The sequence below is a fragment of the Rhinoderma darwinii genome, chromosome 8, assembly GCF_050947455.1.
Source record: "Rhinoderma darwinii isolate aRhiDar2 chromosome 8, aRhiDar2.hap1, whole genome shotgun sequence".
NCBI lineage: Eukaryota > Metazoa > Chordata > Amphibia > Anura > Rhinodermatidae > Rhinoderma > Rhinoderma darwinii.
In genome coordinates this window covers 711997-734887 of record NC_134694.1, presented here as the reverse complement: position 1 = coordinate 734887, position 22891 = coordinate 711997, and the positions used below count along the sequence as shown (strand labels likewise).

Genomic DNA, 22891 nt, shown 5'->3' with positions numbered 1-22891 from the left:
AGCAGATCTGCAGCGCCCCCAGACTTTGAGTTCCCCAGACGATGACCACCTCCAGACCATGAGCTCCCCAGACCATGACCACCTCCAGACCATGAGCTCCCCAGACCATGACCACCCCCAGACGATGAGCTCCCCAGACCATGAGCTCCCCAGACCATGACCACCTCCAGACCATGAGCTCCCCAGACCATGACCACCTCCAGACCATGAGCTCCTCAGACGATGACCACCCCCAGACCATGAGCTCCCCAGACCATGAGCTCCCCAGACCATGACCACCTCCAGACCATGAGCTCCCCAGACTATGACCACCTCCATACCATGAGCTCCTCAGACGATGACCACCCCCAGACCATGAGCTCCCCAGACCATGACCACCTCCAGACCATGAGCTCCTTAGACCATGACCACCTCCAGACCATGAGCTCCCTAGACCATGACCACCTCCAGACCATGAGCTCCCCAGACCATGAGCTCCCCAGACCATGACCACCTCCAGACCATGAGCACCCCAGACCATGACCACCTCCAGATCATGAGCTCCCCAGACCATGACCACCTCCAGACCGTGAGCTTCCCAGACCATGACCACCTCTAGACCGTTAGCTCCCCAGACCATGACCACCTCCAGACCATGAGCTCCCCCAGACCATGAGCTCCCCCAGACCATGAGCTCCCCCAGACCATGAGCTCCCCAGACCATGAGCTCCCCAGACCATGACCACCTCTAGACCATGAGCTCCCCAGACCATGACCACCTCCAGACCATGAGCACCCCAGACCATGACCTCCCCCAGACCATGAGCTCCCCAGACCATGAGCTCCCCAGACCATGAGCTCCCCCAGACAATGAGCTCCCCAGACCATGATCTCCTCCAGATCATGACCTCCTCCAGACCATGAGTGCCCCCAGTCCACGACCGCCACGAGACCATGAGCACCATTAGACCACGAGCACCCCCAGACCTTGAGCTCCCACAGACCATGAGCTCCACCAGATCATGAGCACCCCCATACCATGAGAACCCCCAGACCACAAGCTCCACCAGACCACGAGCTCCACCAGTCCACGAGCTCCACCAGATCACCAGCTCCACCAGTCCACGAGCTCCACCAGACCATGAGCTCCACCAGACCACGAGCTCCACCAGTCCACGAGCTCCACCAGTCCACGAGCTTCACCAGATCACGAGCTCCACTAGTCCACCAGACCCTGAGCTCCATCAGACCCTGAGCTCCACCAGTCCACAAGCTCCACCAGATCACGAGCTCCACCAGTCCACGAACTCCACCAGACCACGAGCTCAACCAGTACACAATCTCCACCAGTCCACGAGCTCCACCAGACCGTGAGCTCCCCTTGACCGTGAGCTCCACCAGTCCATGAGCTCCACCAGACCACGAGCTCCACCACTCCACGAGCTCCACCAGTCCACTAGCTCCACCAGATCACAAACTCCACCAGAACCTGAGCTCCACCAGTCCACGAGCTCCACCAGTCCGCGGGCTCCACCAGTCCGCGAGCTCCACCAGTCCGCGAGCTCCACCACATCACGAGCTCCACCAGTCCACGAGCTTCACCAGACCGCAAGCTCCACCAGACCACGAGCTCCACCAGTCCATAAGCAGCCCCTGTGTAAAATTTATCTTTTCACCTGCCCATAAATAGCTGAGCCAGACCACAAGTCTGTATGTGACCTGAAAAGAGCTGGGGTCCCCGGTAGTGTTGTGGGGTACCCTGTGCCATGTCTTTCCATGTGATCGCATGCATTGTAGCGCCATTCCAGCCAGTGACGCTTTAGTTTAGGGGTTTACGTCATATTATGCAGTGTATGGCGGGGGCAATGTTGGAATACACCAGCTTCTTTATGGCCCGTGCATGTCTCCCCCCCCAACCAGCGGCTCCTGCATGTCTCCCCCCCAACCGGTGGCTTGTGCATGTGTCTGCCCCAAACGGTGGCTCGTGCATGTGTCCACCCCGACCAGTGGCCCATCCATGTGTCCCCCCAACTGGTGGCCCGTGCATGTGTCACCCCCAGCTATCGATGGCATAGGGCGATCATTACATTACTACCAGGGTCACATCCCTCGCTCTAATCTTCTATGGCCATTTTTCTTGTAATAATCACTGTGGCCCCTGAATTAGAAAGGGCAGGGACCCCGACTACAATATTTTTTCCTATTCAGGGGGGTTTGTGACATTTTAGATGACAGCTCGGGGTCCATGAGGGTCCTCACTATCTCTTCTGCGTTATTTTATGTTGTTGCTGGGATTATAAGAATCTCTATTATTAGTGTTTCCTTTTTTTTGGGCATTTTAGTTTTTCTCACAATGGGGGGAGAGGCTTTTATTTTCTATCTTGGGGTTCTTGCAAAACACGTAAAACTTTTATAAATAATCATAGTGACCGATGTAAGCTGAGCCTGATCCAGAAGTAAGTGCCCCCATCTCCTCCTGCGTGCAGTACCGCCTCCCTCCAGGGGGTGGCAGCAGAGCTCTCACCGCTGATGGACCTATGTGCTGCAGGCTGCTAAGTGCAGTACCGCCTCTTTCCAGCGCGTGGCAGCAGAGTTCCTGCCGCTGATGAATCACAGGGTGGTGGCTGCTGAGTGCAGTACCGCCTCCCTCCAGGGGTGGCAGCAGAGCTCTCACAGCTGATGGACCTATGTGCTGCAGGCTGCTGAGTGCAGTACCGCCTCCCTCCCAGGGGGTGGCAGCAGAGCTCCCGCTGCTGATGCGTCTATGTGCTGCAGGCTGCTGAGTGCAGTACCGCCTCCCTCCAGGGGGTGGCAGCAGAGCTCTCGCCGCTGATGCATCTATGTGCTGCAGGCTGCTGAGTGCAGTACCGCCTCCCTCCAGGGGGTGGCAGCAGAGCTCCCGCCGCTGATGCGTCTATGTGCTGCAGGCTGCTGAGTGCAGTACCGCCTCCCTCCAGGGCGTGGCAGCAGAGCTCCCGCCGCTGATGAATCACAGGGTGGTGGCTGCGGAGGGGATTAATCTTCCTGTTTGCCGCTGGCTGCTCCGCACTTCTCTCCATCTCGTCTTGCAGTAAGTTCGGGGTCTCGGTGCAGAGCGGTCACGTGTCAGGTAAGTGTCAGGGGGCCCCTTGTCTCTGCTGCATGAGGTGGTCGCACTGCACGGGGGGGACCGGGGTCCCTGCAGCCCCCCCCCCGGTACCGGAGACGATTTCTTGAGTTTCTGGTTCTGAAGATTTTTGAAAACTTTCTAGAATGTAACAACTTTCTTCTGGCACTAAAACCTTCTCCATCTGCGCCAGTCTCCATATATAGTCACAAGTCACTGCTGGATGTCAGAGGATAACCGCAGGCGAGAAACTAAAATTAGAATGTGAACAAGGAACAGCAATCCGGGAGTGTCAGGGAAAAGTCCTATGTAAGGGAGGGAGAGGGGCCTGGCAGTCCTATGTAAGGGAGGGAGAGGGTCCTGGCAGTCATATGTAAGGGAGGGAGAGGGGCCTGGCAGTCCTATGTAAGGGAGGGAGAGGGGCCTGGCAGTCCTGTGTAAGGGAGGGAGAGGGGCCTGGCAGTCCTGTGTAAGGGAGGGAGAGGGGCCTGGCAGTCCTGTGTAAGGGAGGGAGAGGGGCCTGGCAGTCCTGTGTAAGGGAGGGAGAGGGGCCTGGCAGTCCTGTGTAAGGGAGGGAGAGGGGCCTGGCAGTCCTGTGTAAGGGAGGGAGAGGGGCCTGGCAGTCCTGTGTAAGGGGTGAGGGGCCTGGCAGTCCTATGTAAGGGAGCGAGGCCTGGCAGTCCTGTGTAAGGGAGGGAGAGGGGCCTGGCAGTCCTGTGTAAGGGAGGGAGAGGGGCCTGGCAGTCCTGTGTAAGGGAGGGAGAGGGGCCTGGCAGTCCTGTGTAAGGGAGGGAGAGGGGCCTGGCAGTCCTGTGTAAGGGAGGGAGAGGGGCCTGGCAGTCCTGTGTAAGGGAGGGAGAGGGGCCTGGCAGTCCTGTGGGAGGGAGAGGGTCTTGGCAGTCCTGTGTAAGGGATGAAGGGGGGGCCTGGCAGTCCTGTGTAAGGGATGAAGGGGGGGCTGGCAGTCCTGTGTAAGGGATGAAGGTGGTGGGCCTGGCAATCCTGTGTAAGGGATGAAGGGGGGCCTGGCAGTCCTGTGTAAGGGATGAAGGGGGGGGGGCCTGGCAGTCCTGTGTAAGGGATGAAGGGGGTGGGCCTGGCAGTCCTGTATAAGGGATGGACGGGGGGGCCTGGCAGTCCTGTGTAAGGTGTGGAGGAGGGGGGCTGGCAGTCCTATGCAGGATTAATAATTTCTGGTGGATTCAGATGTCTCAGGATGATGGGAGTTATCGGAGAAGTGTCAGTTCTGTCGTTGATGTGTCCCCTGGTGATCTGGGAGTTGTAGTTCATGCAGCAGATGATTGCAGTTTACTTCATGGTCCTGATCAGTTTAGTCTGCAGCGCTGTACATACTATGTATCACTCCCATCATCCCCAGGAGCTCACAATCTAATCTCCTTATTTTGCTGAGACGGATGTTGTGATCCAGCAGGAAATGTCTTGCGCTTTGGACGATGTTTGGCGGTTTTTTTAGAGGGGGGGGGTTCATATTCATCCGTGTTAATAATCGGGGGTGTAGTGCAGTAAATGTGACTGCTGGGAGTTGTAGTGAAGGGGCGGCCGATATTTTACGTAAAATCAGGACAACTAAAAAGAAAAATATTCCAGTTCGTAGCCCCCCCACGTGATTATAAGGGGGGGGGGGGGGCACGGGACCCTCAGACTCTACTATAGTCGACTGCGCAATTCAAAACGACGGAACCCTCGCACAACGGAGACAATGTAAACCCCCGGCACCCGTGTCCGTCAGGGTCCCTGGCGCAGATGTGACGAAGCCTTACCTGAATTCCTGCAGTCCTATGTAAGAGACGATCCGTCATTCCAGCATGATTTCTGTTCACGTCATCACCGTTTTCAACATCTGTTTGCTGTCAGTGAATTGGAGTGTTCATTACTTCCATCCCGTGGCTGAATACTCGTCCTGCTTGCTAAGCTGAATGTTTGTTACAATGTATCCAGGCTAAACAATCCTCTGAGCTCAACAGCCTGATACATTGTAACAAAATATCAGTCTGGCTCCGGACAGTTCTCACCTGCGCCGTTATTTCTGTTTTTGGATCAGATTGACGGTCGCTCCGTCTCATCAGACGCCGGTGGTACGTGGGCTATAATGGCGTCCGTTGTCTTACCCGGCGATGCAGCGCTGCGCTTTTTTGTCAGGTTTTTTCTTTTCTTACAGATTCTGAGACGGAGCCGCCAACGCAGATGTGAACAGTCTTCGCTTACAAAGAATGATACACTGTAACAAACTGTCAGTTGTGAGACTTCTCAGCCTCTGGATGTATAAAATATTTTTTTTATTCATTGACAACAAGCAGAGGTGTTGATAATAGTGAGGAATTGAAACCCAAAGCCTACTAGTAATTATTAGTTCTTGTGATGTTATATAAGCGGGGGCGGGGCGGGGGGGCGGTGTAGTCGCGGGGTCCGGCGGTCACGTCTAGTTCTAGTGACTGACCCGGCCCAGGAATTCGGGGAGGGGTTATAAAATAGGATGAGATCCACGACGCTGCTCCGGGGCTGGACGGGTCACGTGACACTGAGGCCGCCGTTACCCATGATTCTTTGTTGTGGGCAGTGACTCGCGCCGCTCCTGGTTGCACTGACGGTCGCGTCGTGGGCGCGGAGGGTGCGGTTTTTAGTTATTTTCGTGCTCTGTGCCTCGGTCGTGCGTCTTTTTGTCGCTCTTGTTTACGTGAGGCTCGCGGTCTCCATCTGGAGCGCGACTGTCGTAGAGCTGGAAATACCACGGCCCCCGGCAATGAATGAATGACTGGCATAGCAGAGGTGAGGCGGTGTCCGGGCGCGGCTCTGCTATAACCTGCTATTAGTAGAATAGACGCCACCGCGTTATCTACGACCTCGAGTGACGAATAAACTGCTGCAGCGCCCCCCACAAAATAGGGGAAACAGACGCTGTGGCCCCCGCCCTGTGGCCCCCCCGCTCCCGGCCCCCCTGCTTTGTAATAACCTCTGACCCCCGTCACTTCTGGATTATTAATCATCTCTATAGTAAGACGAGGACTTTGTCCTTAAAGGGCCGGCGCGGTCTCTACGTGAAGTTTCGCTGTCACATGACGTCACGTTTCTGACGATGGAGGTTTAATAAAGTAATTGCGCTAAATTTCTGTCTTTGACCCCCCCCCCCCCCCGCCCGCTTCTTTTATATCGAAAGGCTGAAAATCATCCTGACCTAGTCCTGCTCACACCACTGAGGTTTTGTTACAGTGTATCAGTCCGGTGAAGACATGAGTCTGGTAGATGCTGCAGAACTCTCATTTATTCACTGATGAAGCTTCATGGACGGGAGATTGCGCCGGCTTTAAGTGACAGTAGAGGGGTCAGTGCTGGCCGCCCCTCTTTCATGGGGGGTTGTGTATATTACACTGTAGTTATAAACCGTCCCCCCCCCCTCGTCGTCCTCGTTACATAATGTGTGCGGGGATGGCCGGTTACCGCGCAGACTTTAGCTGCATTTTTTTGGTTGCTGTAAACGCGGCGGTCAGATGCTTGCTGGCAGTGAATAGCAGAATATGAAGTGTGTGGGGGTCTCTGGTGCCGCATTACAGGAATATTCTCCCCTAGAAGCCGCGCTGCAAATATCCGTAATACGGCGTCAGATGGAATTTATTCCTATTGTAATTGGTTCCCATCCCCCGGAGCTCACTATGTATCACTCCCATCATCCCCAGGAGCTCACTATGTATCACTCCCATCATCCCCAGGAGCTCACTATGTATCACTCCCATCATCCCTGTCACCGGAGCTCACTATGTATCACTCCCATCATCCCTGCCCCAGGAGCTCACTATGTATCACTCCCATCATCCCTGCCCCAGGAGCTCACTATGTATCACTCCCATCATCCATGCCCCAGGAGCTCACTATGTATCACTCCCATCATCCCTGTCCCCGGAGCTCACTATGTATCACTCCCATCATCCCTGCCCCAGGAGCTCACTATGTATCACTCCCATCATCCCTTCTCCCGGAGCTCACTATGTATCACTCCCATCATCCCTGCCCCAGGAGCTCACTATGTATCACTCCCATCATCCCTTCTCCCAGAGCTCACTATGTATCACTCCCATCATCCCTGCCCCAGGAGCTCACTATGTATCACTCCCATCATCCCTGTCCCCGGAGCTCACTATGTATCACTCCCATCATCCCTGCCCCAGGAGCTCACTATGTATCACTCCCATCATCCCTTCTCCTGGAGCTCACTATGTATCACTCCCATCATCCCTGCCCCAGGAGCTCACTATGTATCACTCCCATCATCCCTGCCCCAGGAGCTCACTATGTATCACTCCCATCATCCCTGCTCCCGGAGCTCACTATGTATCACTCCCATCATCCCTGTCCCTGGAGATCACTATGTATCACTCCCATCATCCCTGCCCCCGGAGCTCACTATGTATCACTCCCATCATCCCTGCCCCAGGAGCTCACTATGTATCACTCCCATCATCCCTGCCCCAGGAGCTCACTATGTATCACTCCCATCATCCCCAGGAGCTCACTATGTATCACTCCCATCATCCCTTCTCCCGGAGCTCACTATGTATCACTCCCATCATCCCTGTCCCTGGAGCTCACTATGTATCACTCCCATCATCCCTGTCCCTGGAGCTCACTATGTATCACTCCCATCATCCCTGTCCCTGGAGCTCACTATGTATCACTCCCATCATCCCTGCCCCAGGAGCTCACTATGTATCACTCCCATCATCCCTGCCCCAGGAGCTCACTATGTATCACTCCCATCATCCCTGCCCCGGGAGCTCACTATGTATCACTCCCATCATCCCCAGGAGCTCACTATGTATCACTCCCATCATCCCCAGGAGCTCACTATGTATCACTCCCATCATCCCTTCTCCCGGAGCTCACTATGTATCACTCCCATCATCCCTGTCCCTGGAGCTCACTATGTATCACTCCCATCATCCCTGTCCCTGGAGCTCACTATGTATCACTCCCATCATCCCTGTCCCTGGAGCTCACTATGTATCACTCCCATCATCCCTGTCCCTGGAGCTCACTATGTATCACTCCCATCATCCCTGCCCCGGGAGCTCACTATGTATCACTCCCATCATCCCTGTCCCTGGAGCTCACTATGTATCACTCCCATCATCCCTGTCCCTGGAGCTCACTATGTATCACTCCCATCATCCCTGTCCCTGGAGCTCACTATGTATCACTCCCATCATCCCTGCCCCGGGAGCTCACTATGTATCACTCCCATCATCCCTGTCCCTGGAGCTCACTATGTATCACTCCCATCATCCCTGTCCCTGGAGCTCACTATGTACTGGCGGCCATGTTGTTTGTCTCCCAGCTTTACCAAGAGCAGATATTACTAGGACACGGCTGAGTTCTGTATCTGATGACCTGCGGGTGTTTATTTACTGGGGGCTCCTCTGCTGGTTTCTGGGGTTCAGCTGGTTCGGACTACACATGATGATGATGAGGATGATGATGATGATGATGATGATGATGATTGATGGTGTCCAGGTCTACCCCACTTCTGTTATGATTATTCTCCTCGGCTGGTACCATGTGACAGAACTGTTGGGGGAGGAGCTTTCTCAGGCGTTCTATTGGGGGGTCTGTCCCTTTAAGGCCCTGTTCACACAGTTTTTTTCCGTGGAAACTTCCGTTGATTTCAATGGGAGGTGGAGGCGTTTTTTCCCGGAAGCAAAAAAAAACGCTCGTGGGATAAAGAAGCGACATCCTGAGGCCTCAAAAACCCCACTGAAATCCATGGGAGACGGAAATAATTTGAGGCGTTTTTCGACCCTCGCGGTTTTTCCATCTTTCTGGTGGAGAGCGCTAAAAAAAACACTTAAAAAAAACCGGAGCTGATTTTTCCAGCCAGAATTTTCTGCCTGCAAAAAAACTCAGTGTGGGATTCACAGGACAGGGTCACCCGGCTGCATTAGGAATAACAGACCCCCTAATGGGGCTATTCACACGACCAATTTTTTTGACGGCCGGGAAAACTGGCCATCAAAAAATGGGATGTGCCCTATTTTCGGCCGGGCGCCCGGCTCCAATAGAAGTCTATGGGGCCGGGTAATACACGGCCATCACCGGGATGTGTCCCGAGTGATGGCCGGGTCTACCGTCGCTCGTGCACTCTCTCTCCTCCTCCTCACAGTGCAGAGTGCATGTGAGGAGGAGGAGGAGGAGGAGGAGGGTCTTTTATTGCTCGCTGTAGGAGTCGGAATCCCCGGCCGGGGATTGGGGATTCCGCTACAGGAGAAGTGCGTGACTGCACTGTCCATATATGGACATTGAAGTCAGTGACTTTTTCTGGAAGGGGGGGGGGATGGCTGTAACCTACAGGGGGCTGGGTGGCATCGCCTGCAGGGGGCTGGGTGGCAACAAATTTAAATTAAATTCATCCGATTTTAAAACGGACAGGGAAAAAAAACGGATGCGGAATCGGAAGGGATGCAAACCGGCCGGGAAAATCTGCCACAAACGGCCGATTTTCCCGGCCGACACTCGGACCCTGTCATGTGAATGAGGCCTAAGTCTCATCATCTTGGGACTACTACTCCCTCGTGGTCGGGGGAGGGGGGGGGGTCTCTACTCCCTCGTGGTCGGGGGAGGGGGGGGGGTCTTCAGTGTTGCTCTCGTAGTTGATCTTTTGGATTGGTCGGGTTTAGAGATCTGTTCAGTGTGAGATTTGTGCAGTAATACACGGGGTTAATGGGTAGTTTTCCGGGCGGAGCGCCTCCAGACATCTGGCCACTGATTTCAATGGGAAAACCTGCGTTTCGCTCCCTCGGGGCGGCGTCCTGTTACGTGTCCAGTTTTGAGGCGTTTTTCATTGGGTCAATAGAGAAAGCGCTCCAGAAACGGCTGATGATCGGGGGCTGCTCCGTATTTTTTATTTGCTGTGTGACCGTACCTCTTATGCTTCACCGTTTTCAAGATCTCTGCTTGCTGCCAGTAAATAGGCAGCCATCCAGAGCCAGTCTTGCTCGCACAGCTGTGGGGTGGTTACAATGTGTCCGGATGGAGACCAGGACAGGAGTCATGTGCAGCTGTTTCATTCTACACTGATACCTTGTAACAAACCATCAGCTGTGAGAAAAATTAGATTGTGGTCATTTTTTTAGTCTGTCTGTAAAGCAGAATGTTTCCAGTACCTGACAGCAAGCAGTGCGTTATTGCGGTGTGTGTTGTATTCCCGCTCGCCGCGGTCGCTCCTGTACGTGACGCCTTTGTCCGTTTCTCTCTTTCAGCCATGGTGGTCGATCACCCGGAGTTTGAGAAGGCGGGGACGGCGCCCGGACTGCAGGTCTGGAGGGTTGAGAAGTTTGATCTGGTCGCGGTGCCGCAGAGTCAGTACGGATCGTTCTTCACCGGAGACGCCTACCTGGTCCTGAACACCATAAAGCAGCGGTCCGGGGCCCTGCAGTACGACCTCCATTACTGGCTCGGTGAGTGAGGGGGGGTGGGGCGTCCGTGCTCTGTGACCGCTCCGTCTGGGGTGTGGAGCCATCTGTGAGTTCTGCTGCTTTCCTGTTAGCTCTCAGTCTGTACACCTCATCTCCGCTGCTGCCGTGTCTGCACAGAGCGTGCCCTGCTGTGGTGCATTGTGGGAGATGTAGTGTATGGAAGTGTGGCGGCCATCGCTGCTGTGACGGAGCTGGATCCAGGTCACTATTACACAGCGCCGGATGAGGATCGTTACCGATGTAATCCGATTATCCCGCTGCTGAGCTGCACAACCGGCTCTTAAAGGGGAATTGCAGCTATAATAGATTATAATCTGTCCAACTCACAGCTTAGAAGTTCTGCATCAGTGGGGGCCCCGTGTCCTCCGCCCCCCACCGGCAAAACCACTGCCAGGAGCGGGGGTGGAGGATGCGCGTCCTGCTACCTTTTAAGGTCTATGGCGCTGATACAGTAGTGTAGCGCTACTGACCCCCCCCCCCTGTGTATTGTGCAGTCCTATATACAGTCCCTCCATGTGTTGTGCAGTCCTGTATACAGTCGTCCCCCCGTGTATTGGTCAGTCCTGTATACAGTCTTATATACAGTCCCCCCATGTATTGTGCAGTCCTATATACAGTCCCCCCTCCGTGTATTGTACAGTCCCCTCCCCCCATGTATTGTACAGTCCTATATACAGTCCCCCCCCCCCTCCGTGTATTGTGCAGTCCTATATACAGTCCCCCCGTGTGTTGTGCAGTCCTATATACAGTCCCCCCGTGTGTTGTGCAGTCCTATATACAGTCCCCCCGTGTGTTGTGCAGTCCTATATACAGTCCCCCCCCCCCCCCCTCCGTGTATTGTGCAGTCCTATATGCAGTCCCCTCCCCCCGTGTATTGCGCAGTCCTATATGCAGTCCCCCTCCCTGTTCAGGTGGTATCCGTGGCTGATAACTGTGGAGAATAGCTGGCGCGCTCTTACGCCCGGTCCCCTCTCCCGGCAGGTGATTCGTGCAGTCAGGATGAGAGCGGAGCTGCCGCCATCTTCACAGTCCAGATGGACGATCACCTCGGGGGGAAACCAATCCAGAACCGGGAGGTGCAAGGCTTCGAGTCCTCGTCTTTTATGGGATACTTCAAATCTGGCATCAAGTACAAGGTAACACAGCAGGAGGTGGCGTTACAGTGTGTCAGTCTCATCCTGGCGTATTAACCCCGTGTGGCCTCCACAGGTCCCGGAGAACGGTGTCCGGCTCAAATCCCAGGGGGTGACGTCTCAGTGTCGCCCCCTGTAGTCGTGCAGGAAACTGTGTAAAGGACGCAGCTTATCCTGCCGTCCACACATGATGTGGATGTGACTGTGCGTGCTCCCTGTGTAGTGACGGCTGGTGTAGTGTAGGTTGTGGTGTCTGCTGTGCACACATGATGTGGATGTGACTGTGCGTGCTCCCTGTGTAGTGACGGCTGGTGTAGTGTAGGTTGTGGTGTCTGCTGTGCACACATGATGTGACTGTGCGTGCTCCCTGTGTAGTGACGGCTGGTGTAGTGACGGCTGCTGTGCACACATGATGTGGATGTGACTGTGCGTGCTCCCTGTGTAGTGACAGCGCTGGTGTAGTGACGGCTGGTGTCCACACATGATGTGGATGTGACTGTGCGTGCTCCCTGTGTAGTGACAGCGCTGGTGTAGTGACGGCTGGTGTCCACACATGATGTGGCTGTGACTGTGCGCGCTCCCTGTGTAGTGACAGCGCTGGTGTAGTGTAGGTTGTGGTGTCTGCTGTGCACACATGATGTGGATGTGACTGTGCGTGCTCCCTGTGTAGTGACAGGGCTGGTGTAGTGACAGGGCTGGTGTAGTGACGGCTGGTGTAGTGACAGGGCTGGTGTAGTGACAGGGCTGGTGTAGTGACGGCTGGTGTGCACACATGATGTGGCTGTGACTGTGCGCGCTCCCTGTGTAGTGACAGCGCTGGTGTAGTGTAGGTTGTGGTGTCTGCTGTGCACACATGATGTGGATGTGACTGTGCGTGCTCCCTGTGTAGTGACAGGGCTGGTGTAGTGACAGGGCTGGTGTAGTGACGGCTGGTGTAGTGACGGCTGCTGTGCACACATGATGTGGATGTGACTGCGCGCTCCCTGTGTAGTGACAGCGCTGGTGTAGTGACGGCTGGTGTCCACACATGATGTGGCTGTGACTGTGCGCGCTCCCTGTGTAGTGACAGCGCTGGTGTAGTGTAGGTTGTGGTGTCTGCTGTGCACACATGATGTGGATGTGACTGTGCGTGCTCCCTGTGTAGTGACAGGGCTGGTGTAGTGACAGGGCTGGTGTAGTGACAGGGCTGGTGTAGTGACGGCTGCTGTGCACACATGATGTGGATGTGACTGCGCGCTCCCTGTGTAGTGACAGCGCTGGTGTAGTGATGGTTGCCGCCGCTGATCTCCGTGTTTTCTGTCTCCAGGCTGGCGGCGTGGCCTCAGGATTCACCCACGTGGTCCCCAATGATGTGCGCGTGGAGCGGCTGCTGCAGGTGAAGGGGCGCCGCTTGGCCCGCGCTACGGAGGTGCCGGTGTCCTGGGAGAACTTCAACCAAGGCGACTGCTTCATTCTGGACCTGGGGGAGGTGAGTTCTTCAGGTGTTTATCACGTTCCTGTCCTGGGAAAGCTGGGTGATGGACATGGGAGGCATTTTCGGACGTTTTTTTTGTTGCGTCTTCCATGTCAAAAAACTCAGTCAACTGATCCTTATGGCGGTCACCCAGCTTTCCCAGAAGCAGATACAACCAGGAAATGGCAGGATGGACGGGCTGGGGGTGCACGGGGTTTTTGGTGATCCCCCCCCCCCCCGCCCCCTCTGTCATGTGACCTAGGTTCGCGGTTCTGATGCAGACGGGGTTCATGTGACTATAAATCTGTCCATAACAAGATCTCTTAAAGAGACAGTACACTCAGGACAAGCCCTGCCCTCATGCCGTAGTTGTGGGGCTCCGTCTGCAGTGATGACGGTGGGCGGCTCTGACACCCGCCTCCCCCGTAGGGTCATCTCAGGACAGAAGGGGTGTCCAGATTAGTCACAGCGCCGCACCTGTCCTCAGGTTGTGTCTGGTATTGCAGTTCACCTCCATTGAAGTGAATAGGACGGAGCTGTAATACCACCCACGACCTGAGGACAGGCGCGGCGCTGTTGGTTGAAGAAAGCCGCCATGTTATCCTGGACGACCCTTTAAGGCTTTTCCCGTGTCTGCAGGAAATCTTCCAGTGGTGCGGATCAAAGGCCAACCGGTTCGAGAAGCTGAAAGCCACCGCGGTCGCCAAGGACATCCGGGACAACGAGCGGCACGGGCGAGCCAAGGTCTACGTGGTGGAGGAGGGGGCGGAGCGCGAGAAGATGATCCAGGTATTTATACAACGCTTTAATGTTGGGACAATGTAGGCGGTGGGCGGAGCAATCCTGGAATGGGCGTGGCCAGGTGGCACATAGTTCAGCGCTCTGTAGTCACGTGACCTGCGCTGGAGGCGGGGCTCTGTTTCCTGGATTCGCACTGATGTTTCTGCTCAGGTCACCGGTGTCTTGTGGGGGAGGGTCCGGAGTTTGGGGTAAATTCCTGCATCTGGAAGGTGTTTGCGGCGCCGGTGGTCGGATCCGGTTACGTGGAATAGACGCGCTCCAGACGCCTTCATCTATCTGTATTTAGACTGCGCTCCACCCTCTCCGGAGACCCCATTGTAATTACGTCACCCCCTCGCCCCATGAGAATGGAAAATACACGACCCCTCCCCCACCCGCAGCCAATGATATTCTCAATCCCCAAATATAATCTCCAAAAGTGGTGCAGCCCCTTAACTATTCCTGGCCCCGGCTGCCCCCCCCTCCTGTGCTGCCCCCCCCTCCTGTGCTGCCCCCCCCTCCTCGGTTGCTGCGCAGTGATTACACCTCGGGGTGGGGGGGGGGGTCAGTCAGTGGAGACTCCTGCAGGACACTTGTGTTACTGCATCGCTGAACTCCATGTAATAAAGGATGATCATACCTAATCTCCTCGTGTCAGGGAAGATGGGAGTTGTAGTCTGAGGGGAGGCGCAGGAGGCAGATACTTGCTGCAGCGGTGGAGTCCTGGGTTACAATGCTGTGCGGGGAGGGGTGTTCTCCGGTGAAGCTCCTTTATTCTGGCACAGGGTTGAGTTTTGGCGCCTGGTTCTCCGCGCCCCTCTGATTGTCCGGCGCTGATCCCGGATTACAGGAACCTTCTATTGCGGATAATTATCTGGGAACGTAACCCGGGGGGGGGCGCAGTGACCGGACGCAGATGGCGTGATCCGTGACCTTTTCTTCTCGCCGCAGGTTCTGGGGGAAAAGCCGGATTTGCCGGAGGGAACGGCCGATGATGTTAAAGCCGATGCCACCAACCGGAAACTCGCCAAGCTTTATAAGGTGACTGTGCGGTCCCGGGCGCCGCCGCTGCTCGCCGCTCGCCGTACAATTTGTCGCATTTCTCACTTTCATTCCAGGTTTCCAATGGCGCCGGGCCGATGTCCGTGTCTCTGGTCGCCGATGAAAACCCCTTCACACAATCCGCCCTCAACTCCGACGACTGCTTCATCCTGGACCACGGCTCCGACGGGAAGATCTTCATCTGGAAAGGTTTGTCCTCAGTGCGGGGAGGGGGACCTCGTATCTCCCGGAGCGGCGGTCTGTCCGTCCCAGGTCCTCGTGGTGTCATATAGTCCCAATTCTTCATGTGATTCTTTATAATCGTCCTCATCTGTCCAGGTAAGAACGCCAACATGGAGGAGAAGAAGATGGCGCTGAAAACCGCCACCGATTTCATCTCCAAAATGGGATATCCAAAGCAGACGCAGGTGAGGAGACGGATGAGTGGGGGAGGGGTGGAGAGATCAGAACCTGTGATCACATCCCTGCCCATGTTGTGTATGAAAGGAGAGCGGGGGTAATGCAGCTTGTACTACACGCCGGAGCTGCTGGATATTAGTGGAAACAGTCAGCAAGCTTGAGAACTTCACCCTAGTAGCTTGAATAATTAAGGGGGGTATAAATGGCTATGCGGTGTCTGGTGTAAAGATGACCCTTCCCAGAATGCAAATCACCAGAGCAGACAATGAGCAAGCAGGGAATGCTGGGAGGTTTCTGCTCTGACGCAGCAGAATAGTGAGTGCAGCTCTGGAGTAAGTGATTAATTCTTCATATAAACTGGCCTGGTGATCACAGGTGACGGGAGCGGATAGGGGTGATCCCATCTTCTGTACAGGACAAGGCCCGGACCCTGGTGTGTCAGGAGATGGGGGTCCGGTCACTCCTCGTCTGCCGGTGTGTGGCTCCCGGTATATGATTCGCCGGCGTTTCTCGCGCTCAGCGCCGCTACCTCTTCAGTCTTTTATATGAAGGAGAATTATTGTAGAATCCAGTGATGGAGGTGCCGTGTGTAATGCTCAGGCCGTCCAGCTGGGGGCGCTGTGGGAGCTCATGGCTGTTTGTTGTGGCAGGTACAAGTCCTCCCTGAGTCCGGGGAGACTCCGCTCTTCAAACAGTTTTTCAAGAACTGGCGAGACCAGGATCAGACTGACGGGATGGGCATCGCTTACGTCTCCAATCACATCGCCAAGATTGACAACGTTCCGTTTGACGTCAGTTCTCTGCACGAGTCGTCCGCCATGGCCGCGCAGCACGGGATGGTGGATGATGGGCGTGGCGACAAGCAGGTATGTCCACTGTGGTGGGGGAGGGGCAGCCAGCGCTGCCAGTTATTTGTGGGACAGCTGGGTGACGGCCGTGCTGAATCATCACTTTATTGGGGTCTTCTGGGGTTTCGGTGTTTTTCATGATGAGAATAGAAACTGAGCGCAAATATCCGTAAAGGAGGAGAAAACCGACAGACCCCAATTACAGTGTGAACAGTGATGAGGAGGAGGGGGGGGTGATGCTGCTGAGGAGGAGGAGGGGGGGGTGATGCTGCTGAGGAGGAGGAGGGGGGGGTGATGCTGCTGAGGAGGAGGAGGGGGGGGTGACGCTGCTGAGGAGGAGGAGGGGGGGTGACGCTGCTGAGGAGGAGGAGGGGGGGGTGACGCTGCTGAGGAGGAGGGGGGGGGTGACGCTGCTGAGGAGGGGGGGGGTGACGCTGCTGAGGAGGAGGAGGGGGGGGTGACGCTGCTGAGGGGGGGGGGACGCTGCTGAGGAGGGGGGGGGTGACGCTGCTGAGGAGGGGGGGGGTGACGCTGCTGAGGAGGGGGGGGGTGACGCTGCTGAGGAGGGGGGGGTGACGCTGCTGAGGAGGGGGGGGGTGACGCTGCTGAGGAGGGGGGGGTGACGCTGCTGAGGAGGGGGGGGGTGACGCTGCTGAGGAGGGGGGGGGTGACGCTGCTGAGGAGGGGGGGGTGACGCTGCTGAGGAGGGGGGGGTGACGCTGCTGAGGAGGGGGGGGGTGCTGGTGATTTTCTATTCGTGTTCTTGTCCTGCACTTGGTCTTCTGTTCATCATCATTTTTCGGCGGCTGCTGTTCTCCTCTTCACCAGCGGAGGGCAGTATTATATCGTGTTCCCATCTTTTATTTTCAGATTTGGCGCATTGAGTCCTCTGAGAAAGTTGCGGTGTCGGAGTCTTTGTACGGTCAGTTCTACGGAGGCGACAGTTACATCATTCTCTACAACTACAGCCATGGCGGGAAGAGAGGACAAATCATCTACACCTGGTAATCCCCGAACATCCGTGGGGCGTTATGTGGGGTGTTCAGACCAGCCTGAACCATGGACCAGAGGGGGGGGGGAAGTTTCCGATGTAAATTCAGCTCCGTCGTTTTACTTCTACATCGGGGGCGGTTTACCAAGAAAAATGTGGCGGGTTTTTATATATTACTCGGCAGTTTTAAGTATAGAAAATGGGCGTGGCTTCGAGGAGCAAAATGCGCCATATTTATTAGGGCGTGCATGATTTTCTAACAAAAATGAAAAGATCCTGGGTAGTTGGTGGGCGCAATACACAATACTAGCTAGTTGCCGTTAGGCAAGAAAAGCCCTGTTTTCCAACTACCATAAAGATAGATAATAAATAAATAAAGTAAATTCTTTAATGTGCTATATATAGCAATATGACAGACCACATGAAAATTAAAATTGTCACTGCTTGATTGCCGGGTGACGTATGCAAGACAGCTGCCCATGCACTAGTGTAACACACCTATGAACCAACGTAACACGACCGCTATCGTAGCCGTCAGTGATTGAGGTGTGTGCTTTAGTTTAGCCAGCAAAAGCAGGAATTAAAAATTGAGGAGCCCCCCCGACATGTTTCGTTACTGCTGTAACGTCCTCAGGGGAAATGGGGCTAATGGCGGCGCGCCGGGAAATCCTCCCCTCTTGTAAAGTCCGTCTATGACGCAAACCAAAGTACGTCAGTGCCAACTACCAATCACCAGGAGTGAAAGGATACCAGCCTCCACAGCTGATCCGTGGACCAATAGGAGACCATTCGGGGAGCCAATCATACAGGGGGAGGTGCGCATGCGCACACTTACCAATCGGGAACATAGTCTAAAAAGTCCTATAGTGATTAAATAGCTATACAGCGTCTACGCTGGTCCATTTGGGGACCGCGCATGCGCAGTGGTGCAAAGTCGCAACTTAGAAAAAAGTGGAAATAAGAATGGGATTACAGTGATAATGATAGATATAAAGCAGGCAGTAGCGCCTGTGTATACATAAGAGAATAAGACTTCAATTCGCTGGACCGAGAGGTAGCAGAGCCCCGTAAGTAAGTAATATAAGAGAACCTAATAGTACAAGAAAACCTGTATGATTATTCCAAAGCAAAGATATACGTATGTGGTATCCACTATTATTAAGAGAGATGGAAACATGGACCAATAGGAAGCGGCAGTGTGCGCGAAGCACATACATATCATTCAGGGACACGGTTCAAAATGTACATAGTTAGTGAACAAATGCACAGCATATACAAGGATCCAGGTAGAAATGACGCATGCGCAGATGGATGATATCCAGACTTAGAATGGGTCGGCCGTATAGATAAAAGAGGTCTGTCATATTGCTATATATAGCACATTAAAGAATTTACTTTATTTATTTATCATTCATCTTTATGGTAGTTGGAAAACAGGGCTTTTCTTGCCTAACAGCAACTAGCTAGTATTGCATGATTTCTGGCACAAAATATTAGTGTAAAGTAAGTCCGCCAAGAGGGAGCGCAAGAGTCAAGAGCTTTCTGCAGAATTCGCCAAATCTATCACCATAACCGTGTGCGCCGCTGCGGTAGATTTATTATAGGCTTCCAGTGTCTGGATACTAACCATGATACCATGAAGTGTCCAATTCACTGACCGCAAGCACAGATCTTATATATTGTGAGGAATTAAAGCAGACATAGAAAGTTTCAGAACTTTTCATACAGCGGCGGCCGGACGAGCGTTTCACGTCTTTATCAGCAGATCTCCAAAATACAGGGGTCGGTGTAATCACGGAGCCGCTGATCGGGGCGCCGCACGTCTCCTATGCGTAGTCAGACCGGTTTACTATATGGCGATTACGTGTGGAGTCTCTGCAGGAAATGTCTCCGTCGCTGATTTCTGTTTACTCTGATTACAGGCAAGGACTGGACTCCTCAAAGGACGAGATAACGGCCTCCGCCTTCCTGAGCGCCCAACTGGACGAGGAGCTGGGGGGGGGCCCGGTGCAGGTCATTATTATCATCATCATCGTCAGCCTTCCCGCATTATCTATCTTATCATAGGAGTCAATATGTCACCGACGCTGCTCATGGCGGCCATAAAGTGGAACTGACTTATACCAGAATATCTGCAGAGGGTCAGAGATCCACATCCATAGTTACATGATAACCTTGTACTGCCTGCAGTCACCACTAGGGGGAGCTCACTGCATACAGATATATACAGTCACCACTAGAGGGAGCTCACTACATACAGATATATACAGTCACCACTAGAGGGAGCACACTACATACAGACATATACAGTCACCACTAGAGGGAGCTCACTACATACAGATATATACAGTCATCACTAGAGGGAGCTCACTACATACAGATATATACAGCCACCACTAGAGGGAGCTCACTACATACAGATATATACAGTCACCACTAGAGGGAGCTCACTACATACAGATATATACAGTCACCACTAGAGGGAGCACACTACATACAGACATATACAGTCACCACTAGAGGGAGCTCACTACATACAGATATATACAGTCATCACTAGAGGGAGCTCACTACATACAGATATATACAGCCACCACTAGAGGGAGCTCACTACATACAGATATATACAGCCTCCACTAGAGGGAGCTCACTACATACAGATATATATATATATACAGCCACCACTAGAGGGAGCTCACTACATACAGATATATATACAGCCACCACTAGAGGGAGCTCACTACATACAGATATATATATATATACAGCCACCACTAGAGGGAGCTCACTACATACAGATATATACAGCCACCCCTAGAGGGAGCTCATTACATACAGATATATATACAGCCTCCACTAGAGGGAGCTCACTACACACAGATATATATACAGCCTCCACTAGAGGGAGCTCTCTACATACAGATATATAGAGCCACCAGTAGAGGGAGCTCATTACATACAGATATATACAGTCACCACTAGAGGGAGCTCACTACATACAGATATATACAGCCACCACTAGAGGGAGCTCATTACATACAGATATATATACAGCCTCCACTAGAGGGAGCTCACTACATACAGATATATACAGCCACCACTAGAGGGAGCTCACTACACACAGATATATATACAGTCACCACTAGGGGGAGCTCACTACATACAGATATATACAGCCACCACTAGAGGGAGCTCACTACATACAGATATATACAGTCACCACTAGAGGGAGCTCACTACATACAGATATATACAGCCACCACTAGAGGGAGCTCACTACACACAGATATATATACAGTCACCACTAGGGGGAGCTCACTACATACAGATATATACAGCCACCACTAGAGGGAGCTCACTACATACAGATATATACAGCCACCACTAGAGGGAGCTCACTACATACAGATATATATATATACAGCTACCACTAGGGGGAGATCACTACATACAGATATGTACAGTCACCACTAGAGGGAGCTCACTACATACAGATATATACAGTCACCACTAGAGGGAGCTCACTACATACAGACATATACAGTCACCACTAGAGGGAGCTCACTACATACAGATATATACAGTCACCACTAGAGGGAGCTCACTACATACAGATATATACAGTCACCACTAGAGGGAGCTCACTACATACAGATATATACAGCCACCACTAGAGGGAGCTCACTACATACAGATATATACAGTCACCACTAGAGGGAGCTCACTACATACAGATATATACAGCAACCACTAGAGGGAGCTCACTACATACAGATATATACAGTCACCACTAGAGGGAGCTCACTAATACAGATATATACAGTCACCACTAGAGGGAGCTCACTACATACGGATATGTACAGTCACCACTAGAGGGGTGCTCACTACATACGGATATATACGGTCACCACTAGAGGGAGATCACTACATACAGATATATAGAGCCACCAGTAGAGGGAGCTCATTACATACAGATATATATACAGTCACCACTAGAGGGAGCTCACTACATACAGATATATACAGCCACCACTAGAGGGAGCTCATTACATACAGATATATATACAGCTACCACTAGGGGGAGATCACTACATACAGATATATACAGCCACCACTAGAGGGAGCTCACTACATACAGATATATACAGTCACCACTAGAGGGAGCTCACTACATACAGATATATACAGCCACCACTAGAGGGAGCTCACTACATACAGATATATATATACAGCCACACTAGAGGGAGCTCACTACATACAGATATATACAGTCACCACTAAGGAGCTCATTACATACAGATATATACAGTCACACTAGAGGGAGCTCACTACATACAGATATATACAGCCACCTCTAGAGGGAGCTCATTACATACAGAATATATATATATATACAGCCTCCACTAGAGGAGCTCACTACATACAGATATATACAGCCACCACTAGAGGAGCTCACTACACACAGATATATATACAGCCTCCACTAGAGGGAGCTCTCTACATACAGATATATAGAGCCACCAGTAGAGGGAGCTCATTACATACAGATATATACAGTCACCACTAGAGGGCGCTCACTACATACAGATATATATACAGCCTCCACTAGAGGGAGCTCACTACATACAGATATATACAGCCACCACTAGGGGGAGCTCACTACATACAGATATATACAGTCACCACTAGAGGGAGCTCACTACATACAGAGTATATACAGTGACCACTAGAGGGAGCTCACTACATACAGATATATATACAGCCTCCACTAGAGGGAGCTCACTACACACAGATATACAGCCACCACTAGAGGGAGCTCACTACATACAGATATATACAGCCACCACTAGAGGGAGCTCACTACACACAGATATATATACAGTCACCACTAGGGGGAGCTCACTACATACAGATATATAGAGCCACCAGTAGAGGGAGCTCACTACACACAGATATATATAGTCACCACTAGGGGGAGCTCACTACATACAGATATATACAGCCACCACTAGAGGGAGCTCACTACATACAGATATATACAGCAACCACTAGAGGGAGCTCACTACATACAGATATATACAGTCACCACTAGAGGAGCTCACTACATACGGATATGTACAGTCACCACTAGAGGGTGCTCACTACATACGGATATATACGGTCACCACTAGAGGGAGATCACTACATACAGATATATAGAGCCACCAGTAGAGGGAGCTCATTACATACAGATATATATACAGTCAACCACTAGAGGGAGCTCACTACATACAGATATATACAGCCACCACTAGAGGGGAGCTCATTACATACAGATATATATACAGCTACCACTAGGGGGAGATCACTACATACAGATATATACAGCCACCACTAGAGGGAGCTCACTACATACAGATATATACAGTCACCACTAGAGGAGCTCACTACATACAGATATATACAGCCACCACTAGAGGGAGCTCACTACATACAGATATATATATACAGCCACCACTAGAGGGAGCTCACTACATACAGATATATACAGTCACCACTAGAGGGAGCACACTACATTACAGATATATACAGTCACCACTAGAGGGAGCTCACTACATACAGATATATACAGCCACCCCTAGAGGGAGCTCATTACATACAGATATATATATACAGCCTC

The 22891-nt window shown here is 52.8% G+C and overlaps 1 protein-coding gene across 1 annotated transcript in view; it reads left to right on the top strand.

The window, feature by feature from the left end:
* Positions 1 to 2952: 2952 nt before the first annotated feature.
* Positions 2953 to 22891, top strand: part of GSN (gelsolin) — a 26412-nt gene continuing 6473 nt past the window's right edge. The window contains exons 1-11 of the mRNA XM_075834584.1: positions 2953 to 3088; positions 10351 to 10548; positions 11548 to 11702; positions 13006 to 13167; positions 13792 to 13941; positions 14884 to 14973; positions 15051 to 15183; positions 15313 to 15401; positions 16044 to 16259; positions 17112 to 17245; positions 19155 to 19245. Of these exons, the coding sequence (XP_075690699.1) occupies positions 10353 to 10548; positions 11548 to 11702; positions 13006 to 13167; positions 13792 to 13941; positions 14884 to 14973; positions 15051 to 15183; positions 15313 to 15401; positions 16044 to 16259; positions 17112 to 17245; positions 19155 to 19245 (1416 nt within the window). The 5' untranslated portion in view covers positions 2953 to 3088; positions 10351 to 10352. The remainder of the gene's footprint in view (positions 3089 to 10350; positions 10549 to 11547; positions 11703 to 13005; positions 13168 to 13791; positions 13942 to 14883; positions 14974 to 15050; positions 15184 to 15312; positions 15402 to 16043; positions 16260 to 17111; positions 17246 to 19154; positions 19246 to 22891) is intronic.